Source organism: Ovis canadensis, chromosome 13 (assembly GCF_042477335.2).
Source record: "Ovis canadensis isolate MfBH-ARS-UI-01 breed Bighorn chromosome 13, ARS-UI_OviCan_v2, whole genome shotgun sequence".
Lineage (NCBI taxonomy): Eukaryota > Metazoa > Chordata > Mammalia > Artiodactyla > Bovidae > Ovis > Ovis canadensis.
This window is the reverse complement of record NC_091257.1, coordinates 35414782-35431086: the sequence shown is the minus strand read 5'-3', so window position 1 is coordinate 35431086 and position 16305 is coordinate 35414782. Positions and strand designations below refer to the sequence as shown.

General features: G+C 38.5%; 1 protein-coding gene across 1 annotated transcript in view; it reads right to left on the bottom strand.

Annotated features, from left to right (window-relative positions):
- The window catches only part of MALRD1 (MAM and LDL receptor class A domain containing 1), a 595589-nt gene that overhangs the window by 454102 nt on the left and 125182 nt on the right, over positions 1-16305 (bottom strand). The window contains exons 16-18 of the mRNA XM_069547391.1: positions 14932-15037; positions 14110-14477; positions 9481-9893 (exon numbers count right to left, since the gene is read on the bottom strand). Of these exons, the coding sequence (XP_069403492.1) occupies positions 9481-9893; positions 14110-14477; positions 14932-15037 (887 nt within the window). The remainder of the gene's footprint in view (positions 1-9480; positions 9894-14109; positions 14478-14931; positions 15038-16305) is intronic.

Sequence of the window (16305 nt, the reverse complement as noted above, 5' to 3'; positions counted from 1 at the left end):
GGAAAGATTGAAGGTGGGAGGAGTAGGGGACGACAGAGGATGAGATGGTTGGATGGCATTATCACTCAATGGACATGAGTTTGAGTAAACTCTGGAAGTTGGTGATAAACAGGAAGGCCTGGCTTGCTGCAGTCTATGGGGTCTCAAAGAGTCAAACACAACTGAGCAACTAAACTGAACTGAACCTTAAACATTTTAAAGAATTGCATTCATCCGTATTCTTTTCCTCCCCTTGGCAGAAGGTTTTATATCATAAAATGTAAAGGCTTCTTTTACACAAGCACGAAACAGCCTAATCATTTTTTAATTCAATAAAAAGTTCAAGATGATAACAGTGAAATACTGTTTTCAGCGCAGATTATGACAAGATAAAGTAAACTACAATGCACGTTTGGAGTGATGCAAGGATTCTTCAATATCCGCAAATCAATCAATGTAATTCACCACATTAACAAATTGAAAAATAAAAACCATATGACTATCTCAATAGATGCAGAGAAGGCCTTTGACAAAATTCAACATCCATTTACGATAAAAACTCTCCAGAAAGCAGGAATAGAAGGAACATACCTCAACATAATAAAAGCTATATATGACAAACCCACAGCAAACATTATCCTCAATGGTGAAAAATTGAAAGCATTTCCCCTAAAGTCAGGTACAAGACAAGGGTGTCCACTTTCACCGCTACTATTCAACATAGTTCTGGAAGTTTTGGCCACAGCAATCAGAGCAGAAAAAGAAATAAAAGGAATCCAAATTGGAAAAGAAGAAGTAAAACTCTCACTGTTTGCAGATGACATGATCCTCTACATGGAAAACCCTAAAGACTCCACCAGAAAATTACTAGAGCTAATCAATGAATATAGTAAAGTTGCAGGATATAAAATCAACACACAGAAATCCCTTCCATTCCTATACACGAATAATGAGAAAGTAGAAAAAGAAATTAAGGAAACAATTCCATTCACCATTGCAACGAAAAGAATAAAATACTTAGGAATATATCTACCTAAAGAAACTAAAGACCTATATATAGAAAACTATAAAACACTGATGAAAGAAATCAGAGGACACTAATAGATGGAGAAATATACCATGTTCATGGATTGGAAGAATCAATATAGTGAAAATGAGTATACTACCCAAAGCAATTTACAAATTCAATGCAATCCCTATCAAGCTACCAGCCACATTTTTCACAGAACTAGAACAAATAATTTCAAGATTTGTATGGAAATACAAAAAACCTCGAATAGCCAAAGCAATAGCCAAAGCAATCTTGAGAAAGAAGAATGGAACTGGAGGAATCAACCTGCCTGACTTCAGGCTCTACTACAAAGCCACAGTCATCAAGACAGTATGGTACTGGCACAAAGACAGACATATAGATCAATGGAACAAAATAGAAAGCCCAGAGATAAATCCACACACATATGGACACCTTATCTTTGACAAAGGAGGCAAGAATATACAATGGAGTAAAGACAATCTCTTTAACAAGTGGTGCTGGGAAAACTGGTCAACCACTTGTAAAAGAATGAAACTAGATCACTTTCTAACACCGCACACAAAAATAAACTCAAAATGGATTAAAGATCTAAATGTAAGATCAGAAACTATAAAACTCCTAGAGGAGAACATAGGCAAAACACTCTCAGACATAAATCACAGCAGGATCCTCTATGATCCACCTCCCAGAATTCTGGAAATAAAAGCAAAAATAAACAAATGGGATCTAATTAAAATTAAAAGCTTCTGCACAACAAAGGAAAATATAAGCAAGGTGAAAAGACAGCCTTCTGAATGGGAGAAAATAATAGCAAATGAAGCAACTGACAAACAACTAATCTCAAAAATATACAAGCAACTCCTGCAGCTCAATTCCAGAAAAATAAACGACCCAATCAGAAAATGGGCCAAAGAACTAAATAGACATTTCTCCAAAGAAGACATACGAATGGCTAACAAACACATGAAAAGATGCTCAACATCACTCATTATTAGAGAAATGCAAATCAAAACCACAATGAGGTACCACTTCACACCAGTCAGAATGTCTGCGATCCAAAAATCTGCAAGCAGTAAATGCTGGAGAGGGTGTGGAGAAAAGGGAACCCTCCTACACTGTTGGTGGGAATGCAAACTAGTACAGCCACTATGGAGAACAGTGTGGAGATTCCTTAAAAAATTGCAAATAGAACTACCTTATGACCCAGCAATCCCACTTCTGGGCATACACACCGAGGAAACCAGAATTGAAAGAGACACATGTACCCCAATGTTCATCGCAGCACTGTTTATAATAGCCAGGACATGGAAACAACCTAGATGTCCATCAGCAGATGAATGGATAAGCAAGCTGTGGTACATATACACAATGGAGTATTACTCAGCCGTTAAAAAGAATTCATTTGAATCAGTTCTGATGAGATGGATGAAACTGGAGCCGATTATACAGAGTGAAGTAAGCCAGAAAGAAAAACACCAATACAGTATACTAACACATATATATGGAATTTAGGAAGATGGCAATGACGACCCTGTATGCAAGACAGGAAAAAAGACACAGATGTGTATAACGGACTTTTGGACTCAGAGGGAGAGGGAGAGGGTGGTATGATTTGGGAGAATGGCATTCTACCATGTATACTATCATGTAAGAATTGAATCACCAGTCTATGTCTGACGCAGGATACAGCATGCTTGGGGCTGGTGCATGGGGATGACCCAGAGAGATGTTATGGGGAGGGAGGTGGGAGGGGGGTTCATGTTTGGGAATGCATGTAAGAATTAAAGATTTTAAAATTTAAAAAATAAAAAACTAAACTAAAATAAAATAAAATAAAAAGTTACTTGGGAGATGATTTCTTGAATTCTAGTCCAAGAAATTATCTTCAAAAGTTTATAATCAGATTTCAGTTTGGCCATAGTCAACAATGCTGTTTTGAAGATAATTTCAGAACAGGCCCTAGAGCAGTTCCAAATGACAAACCTGATAACACAAAGTGAAATCTTGCCAAGACCAAGAACCCTGATTTTCTTTTCAGACTCCAAAATTCTGGGAAGGCCTTGAATACCCTAGAATAATAACTATCTTCAATCACCTTTTATTTTATAAAGGAACATTTTCCCTAAAAATTTCAGTGTAAAAGTTTGGATATGCACCAAAATCGTTAATCTGACATATTTAAGAAGGAAGAAGGCATTGTGTCCCTAATCTACTGTGAGTTGATATGTTCCATAGGCAATTCTGGAAGGAGGCTGCACTCAGAGCATAAATTGGTATAGATCACTTTGCTCTCACAGATATCACCATGATATTTTCTGCTGAATGAGAAAAAGTTTAAAGGCATAAATCAAGATAAAGCAATTTCTGACAAAGAATTACAAAGAGGTACCATACCTTTTTCTTAGTGAGTGCTATGACACATTGATTTTCTACTGAAGATAAAAGCCAAAATCATGTGTCATCAATAAAAACAAGCAAAACAATTTGGTTCAATATGTTATATTGTTAAACACACACACACACACACACACACACATTTGCAGAGGAAAGTCAAATCTGAAATGTTACACATGATTAAAATGAGTTTGGATCAGCAGAGAAAAAACACATTTGAAAGACATTTCACAGAGTTTATTCCTAGAGGGTGAACAATACCTCAGATGGGAATAAACTATTGCTTTTGTTTGTCCAGATAAATACACAGACACTGTCTGAATAAGAAGGCTCATATCCAGTATGCTACCTACAGTTTTGCTTTTAGCAAAACTGCCCTAATAATCTAATGCACTTTTCTTCATACTGCAGTTTCACAAAAGTGTAGTTAAAAACTTTGTAAAGAGGCCAGCAAGGCAGCTGGCAGCATAGCCAGCACTTCTGCACAAATTCCAGAATGGTAAATCCCACCACTGAGATTTCAACCCCACTCAGAGCCCTTCAGCTGTATAGCCTTGCTGTGGCAAAATCCGCCAAACCAGACATGGCAACCCCCTACACTGCGTCTACATTTTCTGCCTCCATCCTACTCCTCTAACCAGAAGGGAGGATAAAAGTATTTGCAAGTATGATTAGAAAGGAATTGAATGGCTCATATATGCAACAGCAGGGAGAAAAAGAAACAAACAAACCAAAGCATAGTTACATGAAGTTTCAAATAGGGCATAGACTAAAAGGGGATAAGACAAACTAGATGTTACAGAAAAGATCACAGAGAAAAATCTGAACAAAGGTTTTGGCAACCCAGTAAAACATTCAAACTTGCTATTTTTCTTATTGCTACAGTCCATGGGGTTGCAAAGAGTCACACGTGACTGAGTAACTAACACTTTCACTTTATATAACATGTATTAATTTCTATGATTTTTTAATACTTAATGATCCATAATATATAACACATATATTACAAATATGTAAATATATTTCCAAAGTTTAATGACTCATTAATATTCTACTGTAATTTTAGAGGATCAAAAATATTAGATGTCATTTAGTATTATAGAAGTCATAAGTAGTGTGTTAGTCACTCAGTCATGTTCGACTCTTGGCGACGCCATGGACGGTAGCTGCCAGGATCCTCTGTCCATGGGATTCTCCAGGCAAGAATACTGGAGTGGGTTGCCATTCCCTTCTCCAGGAGATCTTCCCAAGCCAGGGAAGATCTGGGTCTCCCGCATTGCAGGCAGATTCTTTACCATCTGAGCTACAGGGAAGCTCTATCATAACAAGTAAAGCAGAATTTAAATAATGGATTTACTAAGGAATGAGACATCCTTTCTGGCCCTTGCATTCTTGTAATATTCTCTACCTAACCTTTTCTTCTCCCTTTCTTACTCACACGTACTTCCCACTGGAAACCAAGCTCATCACTTTGGATCAGGTTGTGAGCAAGAGTTGACATACTAAGCTGTGCTTATATTTGAGTTCAGCAGAAGACAGCCTATGAGAAACTTAAGATTGTAAAATAAGATTCAGTATGCTGTTCTGCTGCTGCCAGTAAGCAACAAATCTATGAGCTCTACTTACACAGGCTTCAAGCCAGCAGATTCCACCCCAAACCTTTCAATGTAAATTCCAACAACTCCACTAGAAGCTTGGAAGAAAAATGTTACATGAGACTGCATAAATAATTTATACTTGTAGCACTTCGGTTTATAATTTCATGAAAAGTGGAATCAACTTAACATTATTAAATATGGTCCTCTTTTATTTACAATATAACTTACAAAACATTTTTCCTAGAAGTACTGAAAAATGATGCACTGTTTAGTATTTAAAGCTATATACCACAAATGAAAAAAATAAATCATGATTATGAATAAGATTTTTCAATCTTTTCACAAAATCCACCAGTGGAAAATTCTCTTTATTACTGAGGAATGTTACCAGAACACTACAGAATTCTTTCAGATTTAGTCAGACAGTTCTGTGGTGTTTATATTTTACAATTTCTTAATATTTTAATGATGTGATACCACCTGGAGAATTTTTTCTTTGAAAGTCCATGTCCTCTCCCTGGGCCAACTTCATATATAAATATATACTTCAGAAAACAAGGCCATGTTAGGAATAAGTGAGCAGAAGCTTGTAAGTCCTGGTTCCTGTGGTGCAAAAGAATTAATCAGTTTCTTTAAACTAGGTTTTTGCAATACTTATCAGTGAACACTGCTGATATTGAATCCCTGCCAAGAAGAATGGAAAAAAACTGCTCTATCCATATCGTGGAATACTATTTAACAATAGAAGGAAGTGAAGTACTGATATATTTGGTAATAAAATGAATCTCAAAATAATTATGCAGAATGAAATATGTCAGAAAAAAGTACATGCCATACAATTTGACTTATATAACATTTTGAGTGGTGTAAGTTAATATACACTGAAAGTTCAGTGGTTGTCCAGGGATGGAAGTGAGGGCCAGAAGGAGATATTACAAAGGGATAAGAGGAACTTCCCTGGTGGCACAGTGGATAAGAATTCACCTGCCAATGCAGGAGACATGGGTTTGATCCCTGGTCTGGGAAGACTGCACATGCTGCGAAGCAGCCAAGCCTGTGTGCTGCAACTACTAAGCCTGCACTGTCGGGCCCTCGAGCTGCAACCACTGAAGCCCTTATGCCCTCGAGCCCACAAGCTGCACCCACTGAAGGCCATGCACTCTGGAGTATGTGGTCTGCAACAGGGGAAGCGACGATAATGAAAAGCTCACGCACTGCGCCCAAGAGCAGCCCCGGCTCACGACAACTAGAGAAAGCCTGGGCAAAGCAATGAAGACCCAGTGCAGTCAAAAATCAATTAATTTTAAAAAGGGATATTAAGAAACTTTCAGGAATGAAGCACATTGATATTTGAATTAGCTTGACCGTACATGCACAATGTACTGTTATCAAACAAATCTCAGAAATCTCATAATAAAAATTAGGTAGAAGGTTGACCTGAAGTTTTATATGCAGTGACTTGCTGAGCTTTTACTGACCATACCACACACAAAAGCAGTAGATGATAATTTAAACTGACATTAAGAAGACAAATTGCTCCTATACCTGCATGCACAATCTGGTTCTATCCTATGTATTCCATTTTAAATGAATGATCCTGAAAAACATTTAAATTTTTCTATTAACCAAATATTTAGTGAGTACCTATTAATTCCTGGGCATGCTACTAGGTAATTTCACTACAATATCACACTTAATGAAAATGCTGGTTGTTGCCACCTTTGTTCAGTAGAACAGAAACTATGTATATCCACCATTCAATGAACAAACATCCTATTGCTTAAAATGGTCTCAGTCCTTATTATATTAAATCATTAATCTATACAGCATGCAGAATCTCTGATTTCGTCTCTTCATGCCTAAAATTCATTAAAAAAAAAAAAGAACCCTTGGATAAAATCAAATAGAGTACTCTGTGTAATTCAGGTTGGGTTTCAAACCTCAATATTGATGCTTTAGATTCATAACCAAAGGAATTTTGGTTAGTTCAATGGTCATCTGACTCTGAAACCACTCCCTTACAAGGCTGATGTTCTCCTGAAAACCAATTCTTTTTATTTTATTTCTTATTTTGTACTGGGATATAACTGATTAACACTGTTGGGATAGTTTCAGGTGGACAGCAAAGGGACTCCACTCTCCCCCAAACTCCTCTCACATCCAGACAGTCATGTAACACTGAGCAGAGTTCCATGTGCTATACAGTAGATCCTTGTTGGTTATCCACTTAAAATACAGCAGTGTGTATAACCCAAACTTCCTAACAATCCCTTCTCCCCATCCATCCCCTTCCAGAAACCATAAGCTCAATTCTATAACTGAAGAGCAATTCTTCAGTAAACATCACAAGGAAAGTTTATCCATTTAAATACTGCTGCTGCTAAACCGCGTCAGTCGTGTCCGACTCTGCGACCCCATAGACGGCAGCCCACCAGGCTCCTCTGTCCCTGAGATTCTCCAGGCAAGAACACCGGAGTGGGTTGTCACTTCCTTCTCTAGTTAAGGCCAAATTACAACTGACCTGATTAGACATTAAGAATTAACTTGAAGTGGATGAGCAATTATCAAATAAAAATCAAAAAAACCCCTTCAATTTCATTCCACATGATTATATGGATCTTACTACTGGGCTGGACAGCAAGATATCACTCTGCACCTTGCAGACTAGGTTTCATGATGTCATCTTATGTCTATCAGGACAAAACACCAACCCCGATGTGTTCTCTACTGAGCCACATTCAATGTATATCTATGACGGTTAGAAGCTCAGGTGGCCTGCAGCTAAGTTCTGGGCTGTAAAACTCTTTACTAGAGACATTTAGATAAAGATAGTGCTTTCAATTGGGGTAACTGAGAAGTTTAGAATATGCAAAAAAAAAAAAAAAAGATTTAGCCAGTATAGGTAAGAAGTTTCTTCCAATATATTATATGCATGTCTACTTGGCCAGAGGGAAAAACAAATATTCAACACTCCTACATACAACAGGCTATATGATACATCAGAAAGAGAACGAGGGTTTCCCCAGTGGCTCAGTGGCAAGAAATTTGCCTGCCAATGCAGGAGACACAGGTTCAATCCCTGATCAGGGAAGATCCCACATGCCATGAGGCACCTAAGCCTGTGCACCACAATGATTGAGCCTGTGCTCTCTAGCCTGGGAGCCACAACTACCGAGCCCATGTGCTACAGCTACGGAAGCCCACACACTCTGCAGCCCATGCGCTGCAACAAGAGAAGCCAAGGCAATGAGAAGCCTGCAGACCTTAGCTAGAGAGTAACTCCCACTCACTGCAATTAGAAAAAAGCCTGTGCAGCAATGAAGATCCAGCAGGGCCAAAACTAAATAAAATTCTTTTATTAAGCAGAGTAAAAAAAATGCATTATGAAACAACAACAACAACAAAGAAACACAATGAGCATGAATTAAATAGACATTGTGGGTTCTAGAACACGTCCCTATTTTTCTGCTCACCATCTATCTGGCCAGGAGCTCAGCTTGTAAAGAATCCGCCTGCAACGCAGGAGACCCTGGCTTGATCCCTGGGAAGGGAAGATCACCTGGAGAAGGGATAGGCTACCCACCCTACTGTTCTTGGGCTTCCCTGGTGGCACGGATGGTAAGGGATTGACCTGCAATGCAGGAGACCTGGGTTTGATCCCTGTGTTAGGAAGATCCCCTGGAGGAGGGCATGGCAACCCACTCTAGTCTTCCTACCTGGAGAATCCCCATGGACAGAGGAGCCTAATGGGCTATAATCCATGGGGTTGCAAAGAGTCAGACAGGACTGACTGACTAAGCATGGCACAAAAAACAACTTCAGTTTTTCCCTTCTATAAAACTGGCAAAAAGAATCTTTGACTTACCCACTTCAGGGAATTGCTGAATCAAACAAAGTATGCCAAAGCCCTTTACAAAACTGTAAAAGCACATAAGCATTTGAACTTGCTATTGAAACACTGACTTTTAGGAGAAGGTAGGAAAGATTTAAAGAATATTCCATCGAGAGGAAGGAAACCTAGATTCAAAGTCTGGTTCTGCCCCAGAATAGCTCTTCCAAAAATGTTTGCTCTCTTCCTGGATTTTTGCTCCTTACTTACAAAATCTGAGGGAATGAGAGATTCAAAATAACAAATTTAAGAGTCTGAACTTTTGGCAGAAGATTAGAGATTGAGCCAAACTCTTTTTTTTCTCCTCCAGGTTTTTCATTTCAGCACAATGACTTAGATTGGAAGAACCTACAGCTGTGTTCAATGCCATGTGTCCACCTATAGAAATTTCAATCACATGTTACTGGAGGTAGTCAAGGAGGAAGGAAACCTAACAAGTTTGGGTACACCTTTAATTAAATGATAAATGCGAGTCTAGCTAACTGACCAAAAACTTCACTTTTAATTCAAGAACATAGAGATCTTTCATATTCCTTAAACGTTCTGACACCACTTTGAATATACCTTGTGAAAGCCATTGTCCATACCTGAAAAGGCTGCCTGCTGAAAAGGCTGAGAGATTTCCGTATCCAAATGGGGCCTTGATTCCCAAATATATGCCACAGCAGCTGTCCTCTTGTGTTGTTCCAGACTCGCTGGTAGACGGCCAGCCTATAAATGTGCTTTCCGAACATGTGGTAGTGCAAGCGGAAGGTGCAGCCCTCCGCATCAGTGGCATTAAGGATCGGGCTGAGCAGAGCAGCTCGGTGCTGGAAAACCTGTGGTTCAGAAGATTCAATGTACAGATAGTGTCCTTGAGCTGTGCCCAAAGTGTTATCCTTCATCGGCCCTGTATTAAGCGTTGATGTTGGGCCCTGGTACCGAGTCCAGTCGAAATCATCTTCTGTATCTTGTTCCCAGTTACAAATTCCATTTTCAAAGTTACACTGAAGTTCGGGTACTGAAATGGGCATTAAATAAAATCAAAAGATCATTAAGGACCAAAATAACTATGAATGAGAATACCAGTTGCTACTTTGCTTCTGCCAAGGTACACCATTCTAATCTTTTTTAAAGCAACATTAGAGCACACAGAGTTGGACATGACTGAAGTGACTTAGCAGCAGCAGCAGAGCAAACTTTTAAGAAAAGTAAATCTTAGCTAATACATCAAGCAATAATATTTTATAGATGGAGGTGGAATCACTTTGGCCATTATTTTCCAAATGCTTTTTATACCCATCCCCTGCCCTGTAGCACTATCTCAACCTTACCCACAGCTGGCTCACCGCAACAAATTTCTGTCTCCATGGATTTCAACTTCAGCTGAGTGTTCCAATCACCAGTGAACATTAGAAAAATTAAAGTTCAAATTCAGCTCCAGATATGTTGATTTAATTGGTCCAAATTGTGTACCCATCAACTGAGAGGATATTTTACTAGCTCCCTTGGTGGTTCTAACTTGTACTGCTGACAAGAATCATACTAGTTCTCAATCTTTTGGAATGGCCTGGGGTGAATGGTAAAGTTGTTTACTCCTTGGTAAAGTCCTGTACAAACACTATGTCAGGTATGGAAGGAAGCCCAATTTTTAATAAGCACCCAAGATGATTCTGAGGCAGGTGTTTTCCAGACTTCACTCTGAAATTGAATTCTTCTCTCTGGATCCATCCCACCTCAGTTCCAAATATCCCTCCTTTGTACCACAATGACCATATTTCAATGGTCGCTTATCATTTTTCTTCTCTATTCAAAATCCTTTCATATTTACTTATTTAATCTCAACTTAAATCTAAACTCTATCTTTCAAGCTTTACCATTTCCAAATTAAAATAACTTCCTGTTCATCCACAACTGTCTTTCCCCTTGGCATGTACTAATTTGTCAGCATGCCCTAAACATCTCACCTCTCCCTCTTTCTCTATCGCTGCCTCCTATGCTGTGTGTCTCATCAGTTGTTAGCTGTGTCCCCTCAGTGGTAATCTTTTCTACTCACTGGGTTGTAGCTCCTTTGAGCTGATGCTTTAAAATCTTTTCTTTATCTATTTGTTTGGCTTTTCCAGGTCTTAGTTGTGGCATGCAAATGCTTAGCTGCAGCATGTGGGACCTAGTTCCCTGCCCAGGGATTGAACGCAGGCCCCCCGCATTGGGAGCATGGCGTCTTAGCCACTGGACCACCGGGGAAATCCCGGTGCTTTTAAACTTTTAACTCTCTTCAGTCAGTAGAAGAACTCAAAGTGTTTTTAAAGAATTGGTCAGTCCCTTATCCACTCAACACTCTACCTACATTTGTAGGATAACACTGGAATGTATTCATTTTTCAAGATGTGACAATTCTGTTGACACCAAGTACTTTTTTAGAATAAATGGGATAGAATATACATTTAACATTATTTGGGTAATGTTAATTTAGAATCAATGAAGACTCCACATTTTAACTTCATTTACATAAGTTAATATTTTTGAAAGACAAATGTCACCTGTCCTCTATTCATCTTACTAACGGCACTTGGCGCCAAAGGTGAACAAATATTCTGAAATAATAAATAAAAGCATATGTGAGTAAACGCAGCCAGGCAAGAACAAATCATCTGTCTCGAAACCTAGAGAACAGGAGCTTAGACCTAATGAAGGGAACCAAGAGAGTAAATGTCAAACGGGAGATGAGCTTTCCTTTGATATTTCCTCACTTGTGACTAATCAAGCGCAGCTGTGACGTGAACTGGGCCCCGCAGGTCCTCAGCAAGTGTCAGTTTGGGGCTGTGCAGCAGAAGGGGGATGTCAAGCAACTGTGTTTTTGACATAAAACTGGCACTAAAGCCAACAGATTTTTTCACATTGCCTGTCTTCAGACTGACTGCATGCTCAATCTTTATTTCAAAAAGGAAGGCATATAGCCCCACCCTTAAATGAAAGACCACGTTCCACACATACTTCAGGAAATACAGCATTGATTTCTGGATGACTAATGCATTCTATGTTAATAAAGTACTAAATCTAGGGACTTCCCTGGTGATCCAGTGATTAAAACTCCACACTTCCACTGTAGGGGGCACGGGTTTGATCCCTGATCAGGGAACTAACATCCTGCATGCCACATCGCACAGCCAAAAAATAAAAATAAATAAAAGCTAAAAAATAAAAATAAAAAGTCTCCATTAAAAAAAAAATTACGATGTCTATGTATATTCTTATGGCTGATTCACAGTGTTGTACAGCAGAAACCAGCACAACATTGTAAAGAAATTATCATCCAATTAAAAATATTTTTAAAAATTACTACTTCTAGATGGAAGGCTATGAGCGAAAGTGATAGTCACTATGGTTTCCTCTCATTAATATTTAGTCAGAAGAAGTATTTTAGTATTACAGCGATACTTCCAAAATCTTATTCTACTCAGTTAATACTGTGAAGTTTGAAGGATAATTGGCTTATCTTTAGTAATAGATCAGCATTTTTCAAGGAGTGGGGTTTGAAGTGAGTGAAAAAGATGAAAAGGCTTTTGAAATTTGCAAAAAATAAATCACTTTTAGGACAAGCAATGCTTCTTATAACAGCCATTGGTCGAAATCATCAATTTCATTTATATGCACTAAAGTTATTAGTTGTGTAACAAGCTGCATGGCAATTCTGACTTTAATGTGCTTGACTGTATTAAACACCACATATGTGCAAAATTCTCCACAATATTTATATGGAAATTTCTCAGTGTAATGTTTCCTATGATGTTCCAAGTATTTGATGGCTTTCCTTTGCTTTATGACAAGCCTTCCAATTTAATAGGAACATAGACTGAATTTTAACGATCGTTGCTATTTCTGGACAAAGAAAAATGCAAACTTTTCTTGATATATTTTGGTAATTAAAAAAGAAAAACCTCTCTTAGCTTGCGATTCATTTTCAGAAACAAATGCAGCCGGCACTACCAGGAACCAGGTTTAATAATTAAACTGCAAGAGGTACATAATCATCAGATACCATCAACTTTTTGGTAATTTAAATCAGAAATTCGGGACTTTAACATCTCACTCTCTGCTCCCTATATCTAAGACATCATCTAATGTCCCTCCTAAAGGTCCCCCCCGCAAACTTTAGCCACTGCATCTCCACCACTGTCACTGGAGAGAGGCTGCCAACCCCTCTCCTGAGAACTACTGCTACAGACTCCTAATAAGTATGATCCAGTTTCCTCTAATCCACTCGTTACACTGTATCCAGTGTATCCAGTGACATTTCTAAATCTTAAATTTTAAAATCAATTTTATTATATTACCTTCCTTCTTAAAAACCTTCAAATGGGGAAAAACTTCCTTAAAATGGTCTACAAAGATCTGATAACCTGGCCTCCCCCTTCATCTCCATCTTTATGTTGCATCCTAGTTCTCCCTCAATGCTTTGCTCTAGCCATATGGGTATCTTGCAGCTGCTGTGTGGTCATGCATCAGGGTTTTGCACATCTTCATTTACTCACTATTTTTCAGATCTCAGTTAAGTCACCATCTCTAGAAAGTCCAAAGCCATAATTATATAAAGTCACAGCATCTGTGAAGTCCTGTCTAAGCTCCTGTCATTTTACATTTATTTTTTAAAATATGTGAATAATATCTATCTCCTCAATGAGACTGTAAGCCCCATGGGGTCAGGGACTCTGTGTAATTGCGCTCATCACTGTATCTCTAGTATCTAGTTCATAAATCTACATAATAAATACTGATGGCTGACTAATCACACAAAACATTCATTCAACTTTGGAACAATGCTTAGGGCCTTTGTCTTGATGGACTAGGAAAACAATGAACTGATCAAGCTCACCACCATCAAAATGTATACCCATGGCTGATTCATTCATGGCAGAAACCAACACAATATCATGGAGCTTCCCCCTAGTGGCTCAGTCGATAAATAATCTGCTTGAAATGAAGGATACACAGGTTTGATCCCGGTTGGGAGGATCCCCTGGAGAAGGAAATGGCAACCCACTCCAGTATTCTTGCCTGGAAAATCCCATGGACAGAGGAGCATGGCAGGCTACAATCCATGGGCCCACAAAAAGTCAGACATGACTTAGCAAATAAACCACCACCACCAGCACAATTTCTTAAAGCAATTATCTTTCAGTTTAAGTAAATAGATATTTTAAAAATTAGTAAGAGGGACCAGAAAGAAAGATACTTACCACAATTGGCTTCATCAGTATAATCACCACAATCATCCACCAGATCGCATAATTGAAGTCTTTTTACACAAGTCCTAGTGTGCAGGCACCAGAAATGATCTGGCCCTTCGCAGCTCTTCGAGGGGGGTGGAAGAAGACAGTTTTCAAATCTGATATCATCAATCGCTGAGACACCAACATAAATGCCAAGACTGACTTTATGTATCAACAAATGGAAGGGCTGAGTAAGACGTCCAAGCTGAACAACTACCTGTGACCACTGGTCACCCTGGTTATACAATACTCTCCAGAGTACCGTGGACTCGCTGGAATTTTCCATGTGTAGCTGTAACTCAGCTGCCCCCACTGATAGGCCATAGTTATAAAACCTGAAAGAGAACAAACACAAGAAATGGAAATGATTTCTGGAAAAGACTAATTGTGTGACTTTTACTCAGTCAACAGTCAATCAAAAATGAGTTATCACAATAGATGCCTTTATTTAATACTGTGGCCACCTATTTGAAAGAGCTTATCTGCTCAGGTGCATCCTCTGACTCTCAGGACCCTGAGATCCTTTCTCAAGGAGTTCAGTCCAGAACCCAGGAAGCAGAGTTAATTATAATCCACTGTTGGAGGAAGAGCCCTTTTTATTTTAAGAAAGAACATTATACATATTGATAATGTGCTCCTAAGTAAAATGCTAAATGTATGGATCTAATACAATAGCTATTTTTTAAATAAAGCCAAATTATAGGAAAAATTACAGCATCAAGTATATGCAGGACTATGCTTACAACTACCAGGCTGCTAGAGTAATTGACCATTGTTTTCAATATTTACCAGAAGGAAAGAGTGCATCCAGGTCCTGTCTGGCTGAAAGTTGGGCTCAGGAGTTTAGCAATTTGTGATAAGCTGTTGCTTTTCTTCAGAATGAACATAAAGTGCCCTATTGGAAAATAAGAAGAAATCATAACTTAACCTACTAAATTCTAAAATGAGACATCTGTCTGTAACCCCTACACTGAAGACTATACAACAATTAAAAATCAATAATAGTGATTGTTAGCAAATTTTCCTTTATGAGCACTCAACTATTATCTAGAGCTGGGCCAAAATGATGCCAAAACAACCGGCAGTTTCCATTAATTCAGTCAAAAATATATCTATACTCCATCCCCCAAAAACCCATAAAGGATAATTTCTTTTTTGACAACATAAGTACAATAGATAATATTCAACTCTTCTATTATTGTTTAGTTGCTTGGTTGGGTCCAACTCTTTGTTGACCCCCTGGACTGTAGCCCACCAGGCTCCTCTGTCCATGGGATTTCCCAGACAAGAATGTGGGAGTGGGTTGCCATTTCCTACTCCACACTGTCCTATGTTGTAGTATCATAGAACTTGACTGCTTCTCTTTTTCTCCTCAGACTTAAGCAAAAGTAAATTGAAGTACAGATCTCCCTTGATTTAAGATGAAGTTATGTCTCATAAACCCATCATAAGTTAAAAATACCAAAGTCATAGCACAGAAGAACTCTACTCAATACTCTGTAATGGCCTATATGGGGAAAGAAACTAAAAAAAGAGTGGATATAGACATATACACTCTGCTCTGTTTAAAATGGATAACAGGGACCTACTGTATATAGCACAGGGAACTCTGCTCAGTGTCAGGTGGTAGCCTGGATGGGAGAGGTGTTTGGGGGAAGAATGGATACATGTAGATGTACGGCTGAGTCCTTTTGCTGTCCACCTGAAACTATCACAACACTATTAATTGACCATACTCTAATGTAAAATGAAGTTTTTTTTAAAAAAAATGTGTATTTTAAAATACATACATCAGATATATGTATAACTGATTCATTTTGCTGTATACCTGTAACTAACACAACACTGTAAATCAACCCTATGTAAATAAAAAGTTTTTTTAAGGAAAATATTGAAGTTCAAAAGGCATTTGATACACCTGACTTACATCACAGTTTGACCTTGCCTCCCTTAACCTTGCTTAGACCACTTACATTAGCCCACAGTTAGACAAAATCATCTAACACAAAGCCTATTTCATACTACAGTGTTGAATATTTCATGTGATTTATTGAATGCTCTACTGGAAGTGAAAACCAGAACAGCTGTAACTGTTCGATTGTCCATCATGATGATCACGTGGCTGCCTGGGAGCCACATCTCTGCCTCTTCCCAGCATCAGAA